This window comes from Ambystoma mexicanum, chromosome 3q (assembly GCF_040938575.1).
Source record: "Ambystoma mexicanum isolate Mex_15411 chromosome 3q, UKY_AmexF1_1, whole genome shotgun sequence".
Classification (NCBI taxonomy): Eukaryota; Metazoa; Chordata; class Amphibia; order Caudata; family Ambystomatidae; genus Ambystoma; species Ambystoma mexicanum.
This window is the reverse complement of record NC_090926.1, coordinates 781095065-781118124: the sequence shown is the minus strand read 5'-3', so window position 1 is coordinate 781118124 and position 23060 is coordinate 781095065. Positions and strand designations below refer to the sequence as shown.

Sequence of the window (23060 nt, the reverse complement as noted above, 5' to 3'; positions counted from 1 at the left end):
TGGACTCCTCTCTTTCCTTTTCTAACCATATCTCCCTAACCTCTCGCGCCTGTCGGCACCACCTGTTCAACATCCGCAAGATTCGCTCTTCCCTCACCTTCCACGCTTCTAAACTCCTAATTTCCTCCCTTATTTTCTCCCGCCTCTTCTACTGCTCCTCTCTTCTTTTTGGTCTCCCCGCCTCTCACCTGACTCCCCTAAAATCCATCTACCACTCCTCCATCCGTACTCTATGTCTTCTCAGTCCTTGTGACTCTATCTCTGCCTCTCTCTCTCAACTCGGCTGGCTTCCCTTCCTCTCACAACTGAAATATCAATTCCTTTGCCTTATCTAAAAATCTCTCCATGACCTCACCCCCCTATCTCTCTTCCCTCCTCTCATTTTGCCATCCCTCCCGTTCTCTCCGGTCCGCTGATCTCTACCTTCTCACAGTACCCCCTGCCCCTTGCGCCGCCTCGCGCTTCCGCTCCTTCCAACTCCTGGCCCCCTCCACTGGAATTCTCTACCTCTCTCCATCCGCTCCTCCTCCACCTACTCATCCTTCCGCTCCTCCCTGAAATCCCTTCTTCTCCACTCCCCTCCCTGACCCTCTCCTTACCCCCCTCTCCCCTCCCCAAACCCCTACCCCCTCTCCACTCACTGACCTCACTGGACACTGCCACCTACAGGGCAAGAGGCCACCTGGGACACCCCCCCTGCTCCGCCCCGTCTCCCACCCTGCTAGCATCGATCCTGATTCTCATACCCTCTACCTTCCCCCTCCCCCACTCTCCCTCCTCCTCCCCCCCCCCTTGAGTAAATTTTTCCATGTACTGTACTTCTGGTTTGTTTCATGTTTGTAATAAGCTTCTCAAAATGTTGTATCTTGTTGTTTATCTGTAAAGCGCTTTGGCGTGAAGCGCTATATAAATTCAATAAACATAACATAACAATCCAAGAGATTGTGAGCTGATTCCATCTCTCAAGGTCCCTTTCTATCATTGTCATCAGAGGGGGAAAATTGGCCTTGTATAAGTCTTTAAGTTCTCTGGTGACATTGATGCCCAAATATCACAATGTACCCTAACTAGTTTTCATGCCCATGGATGAGAAATGTTACACGTCTGCATCCCTGCTTTTATCTATTGGGAGAATGACAGATTTTCCGATATTTATTTTAAGCTCCGCCAATTGACCATATGCCTCAATTATCTCAATTGCTGCTGGGATCCAGGTTAGGGGGTTCGTCACATTTGGTAAATGGTTCTCCAAACTGGCTGCAATTACCCTGGCATATATCTTTGCATCAATGCTGAGGGTGACATTGCGTGGTATGAACCACAGCATTTGAGGTCTCTGCCTTCTTTGGGTATTACTGTGAGGAGGGCCTGGGCAAACGACTCGGGCACCTATTATGTCTCCATAATATCAGTGAAGAGTGCCGTGAGGAAGGGAATCAGGATCGGGGAGAATGTTTTATAAAAGCCCGGAGTGAAGCCATCTTCGCCAGGTGCTTTCCCTAATTTAAGGCGCCCGATAGCTTTCTCTATCTTGTCACCAGTGATCGGCGCTTCAAGGACTTTGGCCTCTATTTTAGATAATGAGGGGATGTGCGACTTCTTGGGATATTTGTCAATGTCCCCTGTGGGTGCCGTCCCTTTGCTACTGTATAGGGTTTCGTAAAGGTTTCATTGACCCACCTCTCGGCTCGTCGTTTACGTAGTTGTGCTGCTAAGATGGCGTCAGCTTCATCCCCCTTCTCATAAAATGTTGGTTTTAGAAATTGCAAGTTTCAAACTATCTTTCCCTCCTCGAGTAATTTCCGCTCTTCTCTCAAGCCTCTAGCCTCCATCAAGTGTTTCTGTCTATCTTTGGGAGAGGACTGGGCGAGCTTCTGAGCTGTGTCTATTTTATTTCTTATTCCTCTCTCTATGATTGTGCATTCTCTCTTTTTCTTCGTCCCTTCCCTGATGAGGATACCTCTCCATGTGGCCTTGGCTGCGACCCACACAAGACCCTTCCTCACCTCCCCTGTATCATTAGTAACCAAGAATTGTTTAATCTCATTTTCTATTTCCTCCTTAAAGATTGGGTCTTTCCATAATGATTCATTACATATCCATTTTGAATTTCGGGCGGATAAACTTCCCAATTTATATATACTGATACCAGATCATGGTCTGACCATGCAATTGGGTGGATGTTCGAGTTTCCCAGCGCCTCTGGCAGGCCTACTGATGTGTTTAGATAATCAATTCTTGTGAGAGTGCCGTGTGGGATGGAGTAAAAAGTAAAGCCCTTCCCCTACAGGTGAAAATATCTTCAGCTGTCCCGCAATACCATAAAGCTCTAAGCTGCATTATATTCTGCCGCCTCTTGTCCTCGTGGTTCACACTGTACATCCTCTTTGGTTTGTCTCTCTAGAGTGGTGTCCATCCAAGCGTTAAAGTCTCCGCAAAGTAGAAGGTGTCCTTGTGCCACCCAGATTATTTTTTCCGTGGTCCTTTGCGAAAACCTCATCTGACCTTGGTTGGGTTCATAGACTGTTGCAAAGGTAATTGTCGTGTTCTTTATTGAGCCTGCTTTTAATAGTGCTCTTCCCTCTGTGTCTGCCCATGTTTTTGTAACTTCCATACGTATCCCTTTTTTTATTAGAATGCCCACCCCTGCCTTCTTAAGGATCCCTGAGCTCCAGTATGTTCCGCCTATAAGCCCACTCTGTATTCTACGCTCGTCACCTTTTTGGTATCTGGTTTCTTGTAAAAATAGGATATCGATATCGGATCTTCTGAATTTTCTGGCGACCAGGGATCTCTTTGTTGGAGAATTTAGCCCTTGAGGTTCAGTGTGCATATTCAGAGTGCACTGCCTTTGTGAGCCCCCCTTATTACCGCCATCTGCGGTGTGAGTGAATCCCACCTTTTATTGTGTACCAGACACAGCCCTCCGGCGCATCGTTCATGGGTGTGATAAAGATTGCTTCTTGAACTGTTTTGGCTTATGAAGTGTTCACTAGAGTCCCCCCCCTACACTCTCCCACCCAACCCTCACTCACCCCCTGCCACCCTCCCATACCTCCCTTCCTTTGAGGTGCCCGGTCCCTCCCAGTTATGGACACTAGGCAAATCCACCGGCGAGGTCCTTAACCGTGACCCCTGCTCCTTGCACCAGATTAACAGGTGCCTCCCTATTTCCTAGCACATTATGTTCTACTTAACCATAACATTTCAAACATTGGGTAACATACTTCAACTTAGTTATATTTCTGAAGACATAACTGGCCCCAAAAGGGGCTATTTATCACACTGCACTTCTTATTGTGTATATGACATTTCTTTACTCACTCTCGGAGATCCGGCAGTGAGTTAACCTATGTGAGTGTCTTCACATGTCAGTCAGTTGCTGATGTTCTGCCGCATCCTCATGCTACATTAGGCGAAGACTTATTTAGTTTTATGAATTTTCTCAATCCCGGTATCATCCTCCTTCTGGGCCCCTTTACTCGACATTCTGTGTCCTTTTCGGCTTCCGTCTCATTCTCCGATGTGGTTTCCTCCTCTCTGATTACTTCTCATAAAGCGTTTTTGATCTCCGGCTCTGTTGTGAGCTTATGTTTCTGCCCGTCCAGCTCAAAGGTTATCGAGAAAGGGTAACCTCATCTGTATCCCGATCCCTTCTCTCTGAGCCATTTTGTTAGCGGGAGACATAGTCGGCTCTTTGCAAGGGTGAGGGACGACAAGTCTTGGAATATGGTGATTTGTGCTGTGTTTAGCATAATCGATCCTTTCAGTTGTGCCTTTTAGAGAATTGTTGAGTCTATATGGATAATTATGAAAGCGGACCAGGACATATCTTGGGTCCCCACTCCTCCAGCTCTGTGTAGTCTCTCGATCTTTGTGACATCAATGGAATTGTCTTCAAAGAGGTGTTTTAGGATTTGATGGATTGCATTTTTGAGGTCTCCCTCAGTCTCTACATCCTTTTTCGGTATGCTGAAAAAACGAAGTTTATTCCTCCTCTCTCGAATTTCGAAGTCGTCCATCTTTAAGACCAACTGCGCCTCACGTTGTTCTATTTTGTTTAGCCGGATGCCTATTTGTGGTTCGATGTTATCAAGGGAGCATTGGTTGTGCACTCCATGTACGAGTGTGCCCACCTCTGGTCACTTTGCTGCAGTTGAACAATTGGGTGCTCCTTGCCGTGTTCTGTATTTAGTGTCGAGGAGTGCAGTGCCGGTGGTTGCTTGGCCGTCCAGATGCTACCTCCTCGGGGATATTTTAGAGGCTTTTCCCCCTTTTTTATCTTCTTGTTTTTTTCTCCTTTTTTCCCCCTTACCCTCCCTGCCCTACGGGACACGTGTGGTCACTGAGTGGTGACTGTGGCACGCTCGTCTACACAGGGGTAAACCTTGATTGTCCAATCACAGTGCTTTTTGTCTCGTGATTATTTTGCTTAGTTTTGAGCATGTGACCCAGGCGGGCACACGCCCCACGTCGGGGGCCACACACACCTCTCTGTTGCCTCTCTAGGTTTCCACTTATTGCTTAGTTCCTCATGCACTCATGCACCGTCTTGTAGTTGTGAAGAGCGAGGTCTTGTGATGGCACCGTAGTTCGCCAACTCTCTGGGTTAGTATGTGCAGTGTTAGGTGTGACTAGTGTTGCACAGTGTTTGCTTTATGACAGTGGCATTCTGGGGCCGGTTCTCCTCTCCCCGGCAGTCCACGTGGTACACGCTCCTCTGTGTGTCATGTTAGTGATGAGGTGATGAGGCACTGATAGTGCTGGGGTGCCTTGCCTAACTGTTACGCTCACCTGGTATCCACGGGGATGCCACCCAGCCCTGGTTGGATGATTTGCACTCTCAAACCCTCTCCCGGTCCCTTGGTAAGGCCTCTGGTTAAAGATGGGTCTGCAATATAGGAGTGCTGGATTCAATACCAGATTGTCTTTATGTTTTCCCACCTCCCTTGGCCTCAACTCCTTCCTCCGCCTTGGGCCCTCTCCTCACCTTAATATTGTAAAGGTGGATTCTCCGTCCTGCTCCTCATGGCAGGGGCGCATAGATGTGGGGGGCGAGCAGCAACCAAGTTACTTCACTGGTGCAAGCCCCCCTGTGGGAATCCAGGCCTGATGCGACTCTGTAGGTTTGCTGCTTTACAGTCTTTATATGCAGTTCTTATGTTCCTCTTGGTTCGAATAATAATGTCTTGCTTCTTTCCTTTTAGGTATGGAAAGGTATTTTGGTGTTGTCATGCAGTTTGAAGATAATCATGGGCCAGTAGGCGAAAGCGCGGTGTGCGCGATGCTGTCCGGTGAGTAATGCGCAATGCGCGGTGCCGTTTCGCCTTTAATATTGCTAACCTGTGTCTTTTCTCTCCTTTCAGGTTTCGATGTTCCTCGCCGAGCGCCGTAATGTTCCAGCAACTATACTGACCAGGAGATGACTACCCAGGTAAGAATTGGGTGGCTTTCTTCATTTGGGAGGAAACGTGAGTAAACGCTTACTAATGCTGTCTTTCTTTCTCCTCTTTCCAGGTTATGGTATTCCAGGATGCATGCGGTGCCGGATGATGGAATTCGTACGTTCAGGTGAGTGGAAATGAAGTCGGCGATGGATTGAAGACAGGATACTGTTCCAGGTAAGTTTCATAGTGTTCTCTCTCTCTCTGCAGGTCCTTGGTTTCAGGTAAGCTGGCATCAAAGAACTGGACACGGTGAGCGTTACGCTGCCCACAGCAGAATAGCGCAAAGTATGTTCTGCTGTTTGAGTGCGGTTTAAATAGTCTCAGGTAAAGTAGTCCAGATAAAATAGTCCCAGGCCTGCCACACCCAAAGTAGTCCAGGTAAAGTAGTCCCAGGCCTGCCACACCCAAAAGACTAGACCGCATAGCTCAGTTCCTTGTAACTGAGCTATGTGTGTGCCTCCATGTTGGCTGAACCCCCCAAGTTAAATAGTCCCAAGTAAATAGTCCCATTCTAATGTTGGTCTTCATGATGGTTATGAGCCTGGCGCCAAATGCGCCAGGAGTGACTCCATGAGAGTCTTGGATGAGGTTTTAAAGCCTTTGACCTGGCCCGAACTGGAAGGCGGACTTGCCAGTGAGGGCCAGGGGCAAGTGTCATGACACTAACCACCGGTTTGAGGCTGTCTGCGTGGCTGTTGAGGGCAGTTGGAGGTGTGAGCTATATGCCGTCTACAAGTGCGAGCATGCTTTTTGTTGTGGGGCCTCTTGACCGACTGTTCATACTGTGCGGTTTTCCCCCTCAATGCTTGGACCCGCCGCGTCCATGCTCCATGCTCCGGAGGTGTTTGTTGGGCTTCGACTTGCTGTGCTCTGTATGCTCACCCTAGCCTTGGGCAGAGTCGTTCAATGTGAGGGGAAATGTCCCTTCTCAGGGAGACGCTTTGCGCAGCAGCTGCTTGGCTAGGAGAGCGGTGCCGGAGTGGTGCGTGGTTTGCTCTCTCTTCTGTTTTGGGATGTTCCCTCTGGGCTCTGTTGTCAGGTACACACACCAAAATATGTTAGCCCGGTATGAAGGGGCGTAGTGAAGCGATCGGAAAGGGTGAGGGAGCGCAACAAGACAGTAGGGAGATGTGGAGGACACCTACATTGGTAATTTTCAGTTATTGCTTGGGTTCCATTTGCCCCCAGGTCTCGCCGTTTCAGTAGGCGTGGGGCACACAGGTGTTCCGGGCACCTTGGCCGAGACTCTCGTCTTTGAACGGGGGCCCTGGGCTGGCCTCCGTGTGCAATACCAGTCCATGCAGGATGGGCGGGCCGTTGCAGTATGAATCCGCGGTGTGACAACGGATCGTAGTTGTTCCCTGACGTGATATGAGACCGAAGTCAGAGTCTTTGTGAGGTGCGGTTCGTTGTCCATGCCTAGGTGGTGGCAGATCGATAGTTTTCGCCTTGTCTTCTCTGATGAAAATCCCAGCAGACACAAGTTCTTTGGGTTCCTGCAAGGACGCGGCCGGAGGACGTCACACATGGAGTTTTCACTGTTAAGCGCAGACCATCAGTTTGGACAGTGGTTCTCTGGGATGAAGCATTCGATTTTACTCAGGTTTTTTGTCACTGTATGCTCTTCAAGTCACCCGACTTCACAGCGTTATGGTATTACCATAGGGTGGGCAAATGGGGGCACATTTTCAGATTCAGGAGGTCAGGGACACGGAGTGGCTCTAGCTCGCGTCCTCCATCTGTCGCCCCCTGGTGGCTATTTCAACTTTTGATAAGGTTGTAATTGATGTATGTGATGAATGAGTGAACAGGGTTATTTTTAACCAAATCACATCAATCAATAAAAAATATGAGTTTTCATTCATAGTAAAGGTCACATTTGATGCTAGATCTAAATGCACTTCCTTCTGCTTCTTATGATTTATTTTCTGATGTCTAGATTTTTTCTGTTTTTGCTTGAGCCCCAGATTTTCTGCAATTGTCTCTGCGGATTGTGAATTTGGTTGCTACGATTCCCATTGTTCAAAGTCTGATATGATGTTCCACTAACATAATGAACAGACCTCATTTTCAACCTCAGTCAAAACTGACTATGATATGTTTCTAAACCACAGAATCATAATAGTTGGATTAATTCCACTATTGTATCAGTTTTACATAAAACTGCTTTCATGAGTGGATTAGTGGATAGTTCCAACAATGCTTTTTGACAAAAGAAGTGCCATATTTGACATTGCAAAATAGTGCAAATCTTTTTTATTAATATATAAGGTGCATCCATTGAATACAATTTCATTTGTCACCTGGTCATAAAACTTCACTAAGGATTTAAAAACAAGGTGTAAAGCAGAAAGCATATATGGAGCTGTAGGGGAAATCATAGCACCTTGGTTTCAAGCCTAGTGTACTAGCATCCAACACACTTGTATTTTCAAACAGATGGTAATTATGATCATTATATGCAGCCTCATCAATATAAGCACTTTTTTCAACTGACCATCCTTTGACTGATGGCACCCCAGTATCACCACTTCATATAGGTTTGACTGTAGCATTAACTTTCATTTTTAAACTCAACCTGATTGCAGCTGTGAGTTTTTGGATAGTTTCTCATCCAAGTCCCTAAAAACCCATCCTTTTCCCTGCCTGCAAAATTATTAAACCAACCAAAGGAGGCAGATAAGGGCAAGCTTACAAGATCTGATACTGCTAGTAAGTTACTTAGTTCAATTTGTTACACCTGTGAAAGAAGAAACAAAGTATTTATTATTGGGGAAATAATCTGTGATTCTTTGTGTGACAATGCAGTCTCTGAATGTTTGCTTCTGTCATTTACTTGGTACTATGGCTCCAAAGATTTCTTCCTAGAACTAGGTGTCAGAGTGTCTAATTGCACGCTTACACACTTATTATTGTTCTCGGAGAAAGAAGTCTCGGTTGCAACAACAACATTGGAGTCTTTGACTTTCTTTGCTCGGTTAGATTTCATTTTTAGTTTTGGCTATTAGGTGGCGCTAAAAGCGCTACCTTTAAAGCCGAAACTATTGTCATTAAAATAAGAGCTTTAACATGAGAACTTGAAACAGGGGCTTTGGATGCAGGTTTGTTGTAATGCTTTTCAATGCAGGTAAGCATATGAGGATGGATACACTGAGTGAAATGTATAGGAATTTCCGCCCATTCACCATCCATTTTCCTTTCAGCTGCACCTCCTTTTTTTCACGCTTTGGCTCAATTTCTACTCTGGTGAATTTGCCGGCCATTATTAATTCCAAAATTGGGCTGTCATCTGTTAATGTAAAATAAAAGTAATTCATCTTCATTGATGCTTTTAAATATATTGACTACAGCTTTGATGTTATGTTGCACATTTGTATCTATTTTGTATTTTAAATAAACCAGTTCATGTAATATTTTCGTTTTGGTTTAAAATGGCTTCGAAAATGTTCATAGATTGATCTATGTGGTGTTGGTGTAATGTTTTTGATGTAAGCAGCACCTTATTGGCTGATTAGTTGGTGATGTCATTAGGATGTGATTGGCTGTGCAGTGTCTGTTTCTTCAAGTAAGCCATTATGTTGCTCTGTGATTTTCCCTTGCCTCCACTACCCCGTGTTCCTGAGCTCTTTGCTCAGTGCTGTTCCCTTGCCTCCACTGCCCTGTGTTGCCGAGCTCTTTGCTCAGTGCTTTTCCCTTGTTCTTCAGCCATCCTCCTGGTTCTGCTCGGTCACCCTCTTTGCAGGAGTGCCCATACTTTCATGTGTTGTACTTGTTAAACCTATAAATGCATGTTCCAGTTGCCGCCCACTAGCATCAGCCCTTTGGCTTTGTAGCTTTTGATATCCGTACATTTTGTGGTAACCCTGTTGCACGTGACTTTTGAGCCCCGAGTTCTTGCTTCACCTTTAAATACCTCTGTCTCTGATCCGAAGCACTTTCTCGCATGGGCTAATTATGTTCTCTCACTTTGATGTGTAAGACTCTGTAATGTGATGTCTTTTTCGAATGGTGCAGGACTTTAGCAAACTGCTTGAATAGAATTGATTGATCATTTCGTGACTGCAAATTGAATATACATTTTTAGATGCCATACTTTAAAGCCAGTTGAAGGCTCGATGGCAAAAGAAATTTGTTGCTCTGTTCCTTCATCTTCAAAGTTGCCAAGAAGGGAAAGGCAGGATTGTCGATTGTGCAGTGTTGAAAAAACAAACACAAGATTAAAAAGCTATGAAAAGTGCACTCCATTGAAGCTGCTCAGGGTATTTGTGGGAAATTCCTGCACACAGACATCAGTAACAAGAGCTGATCAGTAAAGCATGGTGCTGTAATTACGCCATTTCTGCTTAATACACTACGCTTCAGGATTCTCGTTTGTTTTTGCCAAAACACGTAATTGCAGGAGCTAAAGCAGGGCAAGATGAGAACACCTGAAATGATTCAATACCAGTAACTCTGTATGACTTTTGCAGGATTTGCTGTAAATCCCACACAGACATTTGAACCCCACCCCAACCGTCTACACATTCCCATCCAGTCCATATATGCTTTAGGTATCTTTCTTGGTAATTCTGTGAGAGCACCATTCTCGCAGACATGGTGCCTCCAAACAACTATGATGGTGTTAATGTTAATGTTAATGTTAAAGGTCATTTGTACCGCGCACTATCACCACCGGAGTGGTCCCCTGGCGCTCTGGCGGCTCTGAAAGAGGGAGGGAGGGGTGGGTTAGTGGGTGGAGGCTGGAAAAGTGCAAGATTGCAGTGATGTTTGATTTTTCTCTTCTACTTCAATCAGGGATAAAGATTGTTACCCCCTCTCCATACTATCATTTCCCAATGCAGAGAAAAGTTATAATATATATAAAATTGAACTGTTTCTTTTTTTAACAATATTAGTAATGCCGAACTGTGATTTAGAAATAAAATACTTACTCAAAATGCTGTCCCTCAAATAATTGTTACATTGTGTCTATAAAGCACAAAGTCTACTACCAGGGCTCTTGGTGCTGATGGCTGTCTTGTTTGGTGAATTATCATTTCCTAGCTGTAGTATTCCCTACAGTGTAACCTGGCCATGGCGTTCCCATTTTAGGACCACAATGACAGCCATCACTTCTGCACCACTAGTGGTGACCTTCGAAGTTGCTTACAAATTAAGCATGACACAAGGTCTGTATACTAAGTGTTGTCATGTGGTTTGGTTTGATTTTTTACTCCAGAGTTTGGGTATAGCACTCTTTTGTAGCAGAAATATGTGATGTAGATGTTCGAGCTATGTGCTGTGGCTGAATTCTCACTTACTTGAATAACATTTTAGCCGTTTAATGAGGAAGATACTGAGAAATGAGCCATCGTTTTAAACCATTTCGCTCTAGCCAGGGACGTCATTTCACCAAAATGCCAGGGGTAGCGTAAGTGACATCACATCACCCTGGACCTCTGATGACATCACAGGAAGTGATGTCATTTGGACCCCCAAGTGACATCACATGAAGTGATGGAACACGACCTTTCACCGCTTGACAAAACAGGAAGTGGTATCACACAGCATTGTTTCTAAGTACACTACAAAGAATATAGTTAGGATATCACTGTAAAGTGAAATACATTTCATAAAAGAATGCATCACCATATGTATCGTTAATATCTGTGTGTATAGGCCCAAATTACCAAATGACTGTGAATGCAAACAGACGTCCAAGGCCAAACGATAATGATGTGTTATTATATAGCACTTACGCTTAAGTGCTTCAGCTAGAATAAATATACATACAATATCACCCAACCTGTGTCGGTACTCATTTATCAACCTCAGCAGGATGAACGGCTGTGTTGACCTTGCCAGGAGTCGAACCTGAAACCTGCAGATCACACACACATTGCAGCAGCCAGCACTCAACCCACTGAGTTATCTTACCGGTTACAGCTATCAGAAAACCAACCACTCCAGAAACAAAGAGCCAAATGCTGCTGGCCACAGCCCATATATATATATATATATATATATATATATATAATCTGTTTTTTTTTTGTTTAAATATCAGTGGTAGCAAGGGAGACCACAGGCGACCCCTAAATGACGTCCCTGGCTCTAGCTCTGCTTTACAGCTTTTCTAGCCAGCTATTCCTCGTTCATGAGGCCCAACAAGGATGAAACATGTCTAGGGGTTGCTTGTGGTCTCGTGCAGAAGGTATGTGACCAAGCAGTTCGGGCTGGATTACCCCTTGTGGTGTCGGACCATAGCCTGATTTGCATTTGGTCTTTGCCCTTTTGTGATTGCTTGGCAGGTAAAGAACAATGGTCAAGAGAGTTGCCCAGAGCAATGCCAGAGGTTAAGACTAATTCTACACCTCCCAGCCATTACCTCATTTGTTTTGCTATAGCTTTTTTAACCATAAAAAATATGTTTTCTGAGCGAAATCCGTTGGTTTTTCGCTTTTAGTTTTCTTATGTATCCTTTCCTCGAGCATTTTTCCTGGAATTATTTTAATATATGTAATGTGTGGGGGAGTAATTGAGGGAGTGGGGGGTTGGATGGAGTGCTTGTGGGATCCCCCAATTTAGAACAAGCATTGGCAATGCCAACAGTTTTGGCTTTTATGTAGATATGACAAAAGTATTTGCAAAGCATAACAGTATTAACTTGCAATTAATGGCGGCGTCCTGAAAAAGGAACAAATACCTTGACATATGATGACAATGCCTGGTTTATTTAATTTCACCATACGTTAGACATGCATTTAAATTGAAACAGGCGCACTTGGATCGCACTGCTAAGCTTTATGATTTGCAGGAAGCATACATTTTAGAGCTCCACGGATCCTTTGGTGCTGTATCCCAGGACTATGCTAATGCTTATTTTAGCAAAGAAAGATCTGGTCTAATAGCTCAGTAAATTAACGCGTCAGCTTCCCAGTGCTTGTGTAACCTGCGGAAGACACGCACTTTTCTAATGAAACACGGCTAATCTAGTCTTCCATGCGGCCGTGTCCTTGAAATGAGTACCAGTGAGCAAGGTGCGATGTGCCGTTCATACCATCTATTACTTACCTGCACCTAAAACAAAACTATCTTTTATGTCGGAGCACCTTGCACATGTGCAACAATTACTGCTAAGTAGCAAAACGTATTATTTCACCAAGTGTTTGCGCAAGGGCCAAGAACTAGCACCATGTCAAACATGTTAGGGCTGTGATGATGGCACATAGAGATTTGTTTTGTGAGCAAGACCACACCTAGCAACCCAGGCTTGAATACTGATTCACTGCTTAGAGACTAGACTAGACTCATGTAGTAGTATGCTTAAACATTATTACACTGCACATGACATTATAACCTAAATTCCTTAAGCTACCTCTCATACATATATATTTCTAATGCCCTGATATTAGATCTATCTGCCCTCTCCCCATCGCCATTTTATAAATACAACGCAGACATGAAAAAGACCACCTTTACTCCTAGTGTTTGTCGCTAAATGATATGCCTCGTCCTTAATAATATTTTCATTACGCCATCAACACATTATGCGTGCGACCTAGAAACGTTTAGCCTTATTCAAGGATACTCTGCTCATTTAAGGGCAATTAAAAATGATATATGGTTTAAAACCTACCGCTTCGTGGGGACCTTTTTAGACAAGAACAACAAAGTCTGCCATCTCCTACACACGTTATTAGCACAGCCTTCATCTTAAAGAGTTCCGGACAGGGAGCTAAAAAAGGCAAAAAGGGCTCTGGAGATGCACTGGGCCAACCGCACAGCGAGGCTCTGGCATATACGAAACAATTTTACTATCACAAAAGTAACAAGGCGAACCAGTTACTAGCGTACAAATTGCAGAAAACCCACACCAGAAACAACATTGTTAGCCTTATGTGGCCAGACGGATTAAGAAAATTTACTACCTCAGACATAATCGAAACTTTAGTGGACCACCATAAAGCGGTCATGCAAGGACCACCCACATCTCACGAGAATAGAGCCCAACAGCAGCGCTATCTGGAATTTTTTCATACCCCCACAATTTCTTCCCCCTTAGATTCCCTGGAAGCCCCAATATCCTCAGAGGAAATTCTAGAAGCCATCAAATCACTTAAAAACTGCCCCAGGCCCGGATGGTCTCACACCTAAGTTTTATAAATCATTTGCTCACATCCTAATCCCACAATTAGTAGCACTATTCAACTCATTCCTATCTACAAAAAAGGTAAGACATTCCATGGCCGAATCAACTACCATCTTACTGCAGAAGCCGGGAAAGGACCCTGAGCAAGCAACCTCATATAGGCCTATTGCCCTAATGAACATTGACGGGAAAATTTATTCCAAGGTTCTAGCAGCCAAATTAGCCAGGATTCTCCCCGAACTAATCCACAAAGATAAAACAGGCTTTATTCCTGGCAGAGGGACTCATGATAACATCAGGCGCACACTCAACATAATCGAGTCCGCGAACAGAATGAAAATTCCGCTCCTAGTAATTTCCCTCGACGCACATAAGGCGTTTGATCTAGTGAACTGGGACTTCATTCGGAGCACTCTTTCTCATATGGGCCTTGGTCACAACTTTATAACCTGGGTAATGGCATGCTAAGCACATACATCAACGCAACTCCGAGTCAATGGGAGGAAATCAACGAGCATCTCTATATCCAGAGGGACCCGCCAGGGGTGCCCGCTATCTCCCTTGGTGTTTGCTCTATCGATGAAGCCATTTGCCGCGAGAATCCGCCTCAATTCCAAAATCAAAGGGGTCATGGTGGGCGGGACTGAATATAAAGTGATGCTCTACGCCGACGACGTACTCTTCACCATTACTGATCCAACCAGCTCGCTGCAACCTCTACTCGAAGAACTAGAAGCATTTGGGGCATGCTCCGGGTTCAGGGTGAACTATGATAAGTCCTCCGTCCTCCCAATTAACCTCCAAAGGCGCCAGGGAAATACTCTATGTCTCGATCTGCCAATCCCGTGGGCTCACACCTCGTTGGAGTATCTGGGCATCCACATCCCCAAATCCAGCTCGTTAATCTACAAACACAACTTCCCTCAGTTATTTAAAACGCTACGCTCAGACCTGAAGCAGTGGGACAAACAGGAGATCTCATGGCTGGGTCAGGCTGCCGCAGTAAAAATGAACCTGCTCCCCAGAGTGCTATATCACTGCCACGCGCTTCCAATTCATATCCCAGAAGCGGACCTTGCAACGTTGCAACGCGATATTATGAAATTCATCTGGGGGGGGAGAGACCCCGCATCGCCAGGAAAATCATGACTCGCAGCCGACAACTGGGAGGTCTAGGGGTCCCAGACACTGCTAGATATCGGCGCGCAGCTCAGCTCGCGCATGCCTTCACTTGGACTCACCCAGAGGATCGCCCAGCATGGCTACAACTGGAAGAAGCATGGTGCACGTCCCCCTTATCAGACCTGCCCCACATCCAGACCCAGAATACCCCGCCCGCAACGCCTCCGCGTCCAGCAACTTGCAATACAGTGGACAACTGGAAAGCTGCAAACAGAAAGTGGGGAATCAAAAACTCATTGGGCCCGCTGACCCCAATCTGGGGCAATCCGGGTTTCACCCCCGGCCTTTGCCATCGAAGCTTCGTCAAATGGTCGGAGGGCGGCCTCCACAGAATCTCAGATTTTTTAAATGAAGGCCAGCCACTCTCCTTTGAGGACTGCAAGGCAAAGTTCAACATCACTGAGGAGGAAAGATTCCGGTATACTCAGATCCGGCACTGGATATCGTAACGCTCCGTCAGAGAACGAGGCTCCAGGGACTTAACACCCCACGAACTATCACTAACGGCAGCCCCTCCTAGAGGCAAGATCTCTGCCCTCTACAAACTCTTAGAAAAATCCAACCCCGAATCAAAGGAAAGGTACATGCTGAACTGGGAGCGCGATTTGGGGCGCCCCCTGGATCCTGAGGCCTGGGACAAAATTTGGTCAAGACTCCACAGGAGCACCCAGTGCGTTACTAATAGGGAAGGAGGATACAAAGTATGCTTTAGGTACTATATTACACTGTCCCAACTGTACAAAGCGGGTGTGAGGCCCTCACCGAACTGCTGGAGGGGGTGTGAGCAAGAGGGGTCGCTTTTCCATCTTCTATGGGACTGCCCTAATGCGGCGCACTATTGGAACGGTGTTCTGACGCATATCCGAGCAATAACAGGCCTCAGCATTCCATGAGACCCTGGAATCATTTTACTGCGTGACTCGGGGGAGCGGGACCTGCCAATGTCAGGAAACGCAAGCCCGCCTATGCACTCATGTACTATTGGTGGCCAAGATCGCCCTCCCCCGTCTTTGGAAGCACCACGAGGGCCCCACCATCCCACTTTGGTGGGCTAAATGCTGGGACATTGTTGTAGCGTAAAGAATCACTGCATCCCGCCTGGGAAACCTCAATCCCTTCCTGAACACCTGGGCTCCATTTATGGACTATGTGGACCGTTACCCTGCCCTTACACTAAAGCCGCCCAGTGTCCGCTGGCTGAACTGAACTTCGCACGACTATAGCCCGGCCCAACATAGAAATTTCCTCCTCCACTATAGCTTCCCTATCAGAATATTGCTATGATTGAGCTGCATACTAAACTTTACCTTCCAATATCCATTCTTCCACTATAATGAACTGTATCATCACAACCTTGTGCTAATTCCAATGTCTAATGTTTGATTTGTTTCTCTTCTTTGTTTTGTTACTGTTATTGATCAATACTTGAATAAAATGTATATCTTGAAAAAAAAATGAAATAAAAAAGAGTTCCTCTCTTACTCCCTTCTAAACTCTGATTTAAGGACCTGCTTAAAGAGACTAGTTCGATTCCTTTATAAGGCTCTGTACGCCGATCCAGCTGCTAGCAAACAGACAGCTTTGCAGCCTGCCTAATTTGTTCAATTGGGCCTCTTATGTTTTTAATGAGAACTTACCCTTAAATGGTTTAGGTAGCTGGACTTTATTCATGTTATAAACAAATGTTTAGTAACAGCCTGGAGTGTTTGATAAAGACTGTACATTTTTAAAAAAGACCATGAACTCGGGTTAAAGGTTAGAAAGATGGTACAGTGTCACTTCTTGGGAGGTTATCAATTATTAAACAGTGTTTTTTGTTACTTCCTATGATGTTACCTGCACTGTGGTGTCACTTCCACGAACCCGTATGGCTCTGATGAAGCACAGCTACTAGAGCATTGTACAGCCCCAGCCATGTCTGAGAATCCCAGCGAGGTCTGTTTTTAGTTTGGGATATAGGTGGCGCTTGTGCCAACTATAAGCCAAAACTATTGTGTTAAATAATAGATAAGGAGAAATGGCATATGATGAGCAACACACAGCTTATAGGTGTTGTTACAATACAAACTTAAAACTTGTATTCTCCAAAAACGGCACGGCTGGTGCCAGAGTAATTTTTTTTCTGGCAGTCCCTTCAGCCAGACACTGGAAAACAGAAAATCCCCATTCCCATCGAGTCCCATTGGACTCGATGGGAATGGGGAGGATGGATGCACTGGCACTGTGTGCAACAGTGCCGGTGCATTTGTCAAGGTATGCGAGCAGGTGCCGTTCCGCCCGCCAGGTCAGACCTGGCGGGCTGAAAGGCACCCGTTCGCAGAACTCGTAGTTTGCCGGTCCGGAAACAACAGTAGCGGCAAGTTTACAGGTACCGTTGTTTCCGGACCGGCAACCTCATAATGACCCCCAGGGTCTTTCTTGACCCAGTCATGCATTTTTTTAAGGTATGAACCGCTGCTATGTCGCTTGCATTTCTGTTCCTCAAACAGGATAGAAGTGTGTTTTTTGGGTCGCATTTTACAGTGGACGTGCTGGGAGCTTGCAGAACACTGTCAGGAGAGCGCTTCTATTCAAGATACTACCCATTTTGGCCGCCAAAAAATCGACGGAATGGTACAATTTGACCTATTTTGCCAGTACCATTCGATCGATTTTTATAAATACCGAATATGTGGGAGTTGCGGGGGTGTCACCCGCTCCTTATGTTCAGTATTCTGGCCTTGGAGGTTGCAGGGGTGTCTCCCGCTTTCTCAAAATTGGAGGTCGGGGTCTGAAAACAAAAATAAACAACTAAAAAGGCACCCTGCGGCGTCAGATCCGTCCTGCGTTAAAGAGACTGATCTGACACCGCAGGGTTGGAGGGGAAGCGGCAGCGACCAAGCAGTTAACTAGGGTAGGGGTGGATGGGTGGGTTGGATTTGAAAGGTACATTTTGGGTTGTTTGGCTGAAGTGCAAATCTATTTGCGGCAAAATTGACTACGGTCAATTCCGCCGCAAATAATTACACTTCTGTCAAACAACCCAGAACTCTATTCAAGGCAGCTGTTCAGCGCACAATTTGCACTACTGCTCATCCTCGTGGAAATGCAAAGGTCGCCTTTGAGAATAAGGTGACCTGCTTTTCCCAAAAATGGGTTATCTAAAAATAGCATATAGTCGGCTTAAATGTCCCATTTTCTGAGGATCATGGTCAAAATCTATGTGTTTAAAAAATGGTCACACTATGAAAGGGAAAGGAGAGGAAGAGTGATGGGTGAGATGTGACGTTATAGGCAAGAAAGCAGAGGGAGAGCAGTGGGTCAGAGGAGGAAGCAGTGCACAAGAGAGCAGAGAAAGCAGTGATGCGGTGGGCCAGAAATTTGAGAGCGAGCAGAGGTACAGAAAGTAGATGGAGCATGTGGTCAGGAGGAGCAGTGGGCCAGAAAGCAGAGAGGAAGCGGTTGGCCGGAAAGAGGCAGTGATCTGCAGAGTGGGAAAAAAGATGAGTGAAGAGTGCGATATGGGAGAAAGGATGCAAGATGCAGAAGCAGCACAAAAGAATGAAGGACTGTATATTGCGGGAGGAATTGTAGAGTGTAAGGTGTGAGTTGGGAGTATGATTCGGAGTTTGGCTGGGGTGGGGAAGTGCAAATTGTGACTTGACAGTGTGACATAGCACGTTAGTATTTGTATGACAGAGTGAGAGGTTCAGGAATACAAGATGTAATGGGGAGTTGGTGAGCTGTGTGATGTGTGTTAGTGAGAGAGCTGTGTGGGTGTTTGGGGGATTGGAGAACATAGAAGGGGAAAAGTTTCAGCATTACAACTGATAATGATCAATTTAGTTAATACTATTAAATAGGCATGCACATTAAAACAAAAACATAGCCAAAACAAAAAAACTGTTCTGCCAAGCTAGAGACATCCAGGATTCTTCCTATTAAATCAATACAGAAGATACATAATAATGACACCCTGACTCTTTTAGCCTTGCATTCTGCCTCTTTCCTACAATGTGGCCATCTTACACCTTCCAGATAATACAAAATGTCCCGCAAAAATGCCGCAATAAATAAAGGTTTGTGCCGCAAAATTTGCCATTTCATGCCGCTAAATCCTGGAAGGTCTAGGTCCAAGTGACCCTCTAAATCAATTAAATTGAAAACGTTCAGAAGCATGAGGTACACCTGGGTGTAACTTTGGAAGTAAGGAAGGGGCATGCAGTCACATAGACTCCCCGGGTCTTACACTCACATAATAAACCCTCTAGTTTATCCGCTCCAGGACAGTGGTAACCTACCAGCCTGGAATTGCCCTGCTGCGTTTAAACACATACCATGCAGATACGCATCACAGCATCCTCCCACAGAATTCTGGTGTTCTGAAGCTGCAACGTCCACCGTTCATTGCCAGAACTGACTCACTGATCCTGCTAAGGAAGCAGTGTTTGCTAGTGTCTTGACCCTAGTTCATAAGGCCATGAAAGCAATGCACTATCCTATCTAAAATCATATCGCCACGCGTGTGCTCTGCCGCTTATCTGAGTAATACGATCCTGCTACAAACTCTCAAGAGTCTTGCGGTGTTCATTTATTATACATGGAGCAGGTTGCCACAAGCAGTCCATGATATTGATGATTTGATTGTGTTTTATAAAACTATTTAAACCTTACTTTTTAAACTATTTCATTATGTTTACCAAAGGGACCTTTGGTACCACGCCACACTTCTGCATTATCAAAAGAGACATATTTTTCATAACTCAAAGTTTGTATGTTTTTATGGTGGTCCCGCGTGTTGGGAGCTTTGCTCTTATTTCTGACATGTAAGAAAATCACAATAAAAAGAGATCAAAAGAAACAAATCAAACCAGAAACAGTGATGGACCCCCGTAATGGGAGGTCTCAGCCCTATCACCAATTAAGTCTGGGACGCCACTGAAATGCAGATACAAGCAATTATTTTGTAGGCATGCGTGCCTAATTTGGTTGCTTTTGTTATAATGAACATTAAAATCCTCTTAAATTCCCAAATGCTACATTCAACAATGGATTTTGCACTTAAGTATTAAGTAAGAGAACCACATTGATAGTTGCAAAACCTTGATAGCAGAGCCACAGGTTGTGCTCGACAATTTTCCAAATATGTTTTTCCATGTCCAACGTATTAACAGGAACTCTTAACCTAACTAATAAACATTAAACAAATAACTCATACTATTGTCACTACTTTTGCTTAAAGTTTTTCTTTTTTTAATATTAGAAGTTCTTATGTACAATTTAGTCTTCTAATTTGATATACCAAAAAGGTGTTTTGTAAGTATCATATGTTGTTTTTTAATTTCCATGCTAAAGACATTTTAAAGACAGCCTGATTCAAAGACGACTTTCCAATTAAAGTAATTGCAGAATGGAACCCTGCATGCTTATTCCTAAAACCAAATATTTCATAAGGAGGAAGAATAGAGGAAAAATTACAACGAAATATTGGTGTTTCCAAATGTCAAATGTGTGGGTCACCCTGATGATCTTGGTTACAACAGCTGTTACTAACAGCTGAGAGGAGTTCCAGTAAATTCAAATGAGGCTATTGTCTCCAGTTATACTTTCAATGAAGAGCAAAATGATAGAAAAAAAATTGATAACACAGCAGCAATAGACATTTTTTAGGTTAAAAAACCCAGAAGAGTGTGATTTAGACAATGAACATATGTGAGATAATGAACGTTCATTATAATTGCAATATTACCTACCTTGCTGTCTATATATCACTTTAATTACTTTGATTACTAGTAAACAAAACAAACTGTCGGAAAAATATGACTAAATAGGTGTGATGTTTTTCATATGTTACAGCCATTGGTATTATAATTTTGGAGTGGGGTTTTACTGCAGGGTTTGATATATTAGGTACATACTCGAGTATACTGTCTCGAAACTGCTCAAGAAAGAAGGAACACAATAAGGGTGGGAGAGGAGAAATTATTCTATTTAAACAATAATGCAGTGCTTGAGGTCCGTAAAATGTAAGTTTCGTGGCACACCTGGCTACACTCATGTATCTCCTGCCTTACTAGTATGAGTCACTGTTAGTGTTGTGTGGGCACATTTTCAGGTGTATTGATTACATCCAGGTACTCACTCCTAGGTCCGCCCGCAATGAAGCGTACTGCTGTTTGATGTAGTAACCCCGCCGATTCTCCGGTGCCACGAAAGGTTCGTCGGGGTAGGTAGCACGCCAGAGCTTGAAGGCGGCGCCTTCGAAGTCCGCCAACACTCCGTCCATATCCACAAGGACCCGCAACTTTGGGGGTTTTCTGGCCACGCAGGTGTCTGCTGTTGTACTGTCCGGGGTCGGGCCCGCAGCCCCCGCAGGCTGTGCGGCCTGGGCATCCGCGGGCTGTGCGGCCTGCGCCTCTGCCGACTGCGCCTTATCCGCGTCTGGACAAGGGGGTTTATCGGCGTCTGGACAAGGGGGCTTATCGGCGTCTGGACAAGGGGGCTCGGTCTTGGGCTGGGCGGTGCCGGATTTGGATTCCCGAGTTGTGGGCTCGTCGCACTCTCGCGGCGTCGGCGGTAGGCTGCTCGACCTTTCGCGGACTACGGACTCGGAAGGCGAGGCCTCGTCGCAGCATTCTTCCTCAGGCTCTGGGCCCTCGGTTTCGGTGTTGTCTTCGGCGTCGAGGTCGTCGGCGCGTGGCACAGAGTCGGCCATGCGCAGCCGCGTGTCGCTGTCCATGCGGTTTTGCGTTTCCCTGTCCATGGTTGGGCCTTCACCTCTCCTCTGCAGGCGCCGGGAGCCCGGCCGGGGGCTGGGGCGAGGGAGCGTCACGGGAGCATTGTTTCACCCTGGAGGGTACATGGGACAGCAGCGGAGTCACAAAGAACTTGGGGATGTGAACCCCAAAAAGGCAGTTAATCTTTTTTTTTGCGGTAGGGATTACTTGTATTTATTTTCTAATTCGTTCATAGCACACAATACATTTACAGATTTCGCAAAAGCATACATTAGTTCTCTCACAAAACATTTTAAAAGCGCCACATGCGCCTTCAGCATTTCTTTACATGGTTCAATTCTTACAGCCCTCGAGCAGTATACGAACATAATCTACAACAAGCATTGGCAATGGCAACAGTTTGGGCTTTTGTGTAGGCATGGACAGTCACAAGGCACTTGCCAGACACTGACTTAGTGATATTAACTGACTGGTGATGGTAGTAGGTGCAAAATGTAAAATCTAACAGCAGGGCCTGGCAAATGCCTAATGCCAATACTTGTTTTTTTACAGCACTTCAGTGAAGGACACACATAGTGCTTATAAATGGAGTGGCTGAAGGCAGCCCGGGTTTAGACATTTTTATTACACCAGTAGCGTGTTTACGGCCACAATTAAGTCATTAACTCTCAGAAGACTGCTTTCAAAAAACACTGGCATGCACTTTGAGTGCAACGTTTGATGGTAAGGCTTGAATAAAGCGAGCTGAGTGGGTTTCCATGAAGAGATGTTTTGGGCAGGGAGGTAGGAGTGCAGGACCTGGATGGGAATGGCCATGGAAAGTCAATGGGCGGGCACATAACCAAACACCTTCAAGCTTTGTGTCTCTCCTCAAATGCCATTTCTTCCAATCTGTACTCTAATGCAATAGTTTTGGCGTATAGGTGGCTTAATTTTTTAATTTTTTTATTGATTCAGCTGAAATTAATCAAGTTTTCAATTTACAATAAACTACAAAACGCTACATATTTGAGATTAACATAAAAACAAAAGCATCTAAATTTGAGCATATAGACAGATGATAAAATCAGGTTAATTAATTTTCATACATTGCTCAAACTTGTTCTGATGTAAGATTTAAAGCATTTAAAAAATTCACCGTAGCAATTTCAATCACGACCTGTGAAGTGCTTGAAATGAAAAGCCAGCACAGTTGTTCATCCATCGTGCCCAAATATTTGCAGTATTTTGTGAAATGGATCTGTTTTAGCTCTGTCAGGGCCGAACAGAATGCGATCAGATGTTCAACCGTTTCAGGAGCTTCACACTTGTTACAAAATGGGCAAACATTTGGAGCTTTTGCTAAGATCTTACATGTAAATAACAGGTCTCTGGTAGGTCACAGGTTAAAACAAAACGCAAAATATATTGGGCCTCATTACGAGTTGGGCGGTAGCCGTGCTGGAAAAACCAGCAGGCTGCCGCTGGACCCGTAATACCATTCCGCCTCCGTGATTGCCGGAATCACCGGGGCATAACCCGGTGACCCGGTAATTCCGGAGGCGGAATTCTGGAGTGACACTTCCTGCCTGCAGGACTCTGAATCAG

The 23060-nt window shown here is 45.1% G+C and overlaps 1 protein-coding gene across 1 annotated transcript in view; it reads right to left on the bottom strand.

Moving 5' to 3' along the window:
- NT5C (5', 3'-nucleotidase, cytosolic) overlaps positions 1-21537 on the bottom strand; it is a 696063-nt gene extending 674526 nt beyond the window's left edge. Inside the window, exon 1 of the mRNA XM_069654827.1 lies at positions 20879-21537. Coding sequence (XP_069510928.1) covers positions 20879-21499 — 621 coding nt within the window. The 5' untranslated portion in view covers positions 21500-21537. The remainder of the gene's footprint in view (positions 1-20878) is intronic.
- Positions 21538-23060: the final 1523 nt, after the last annotated feature.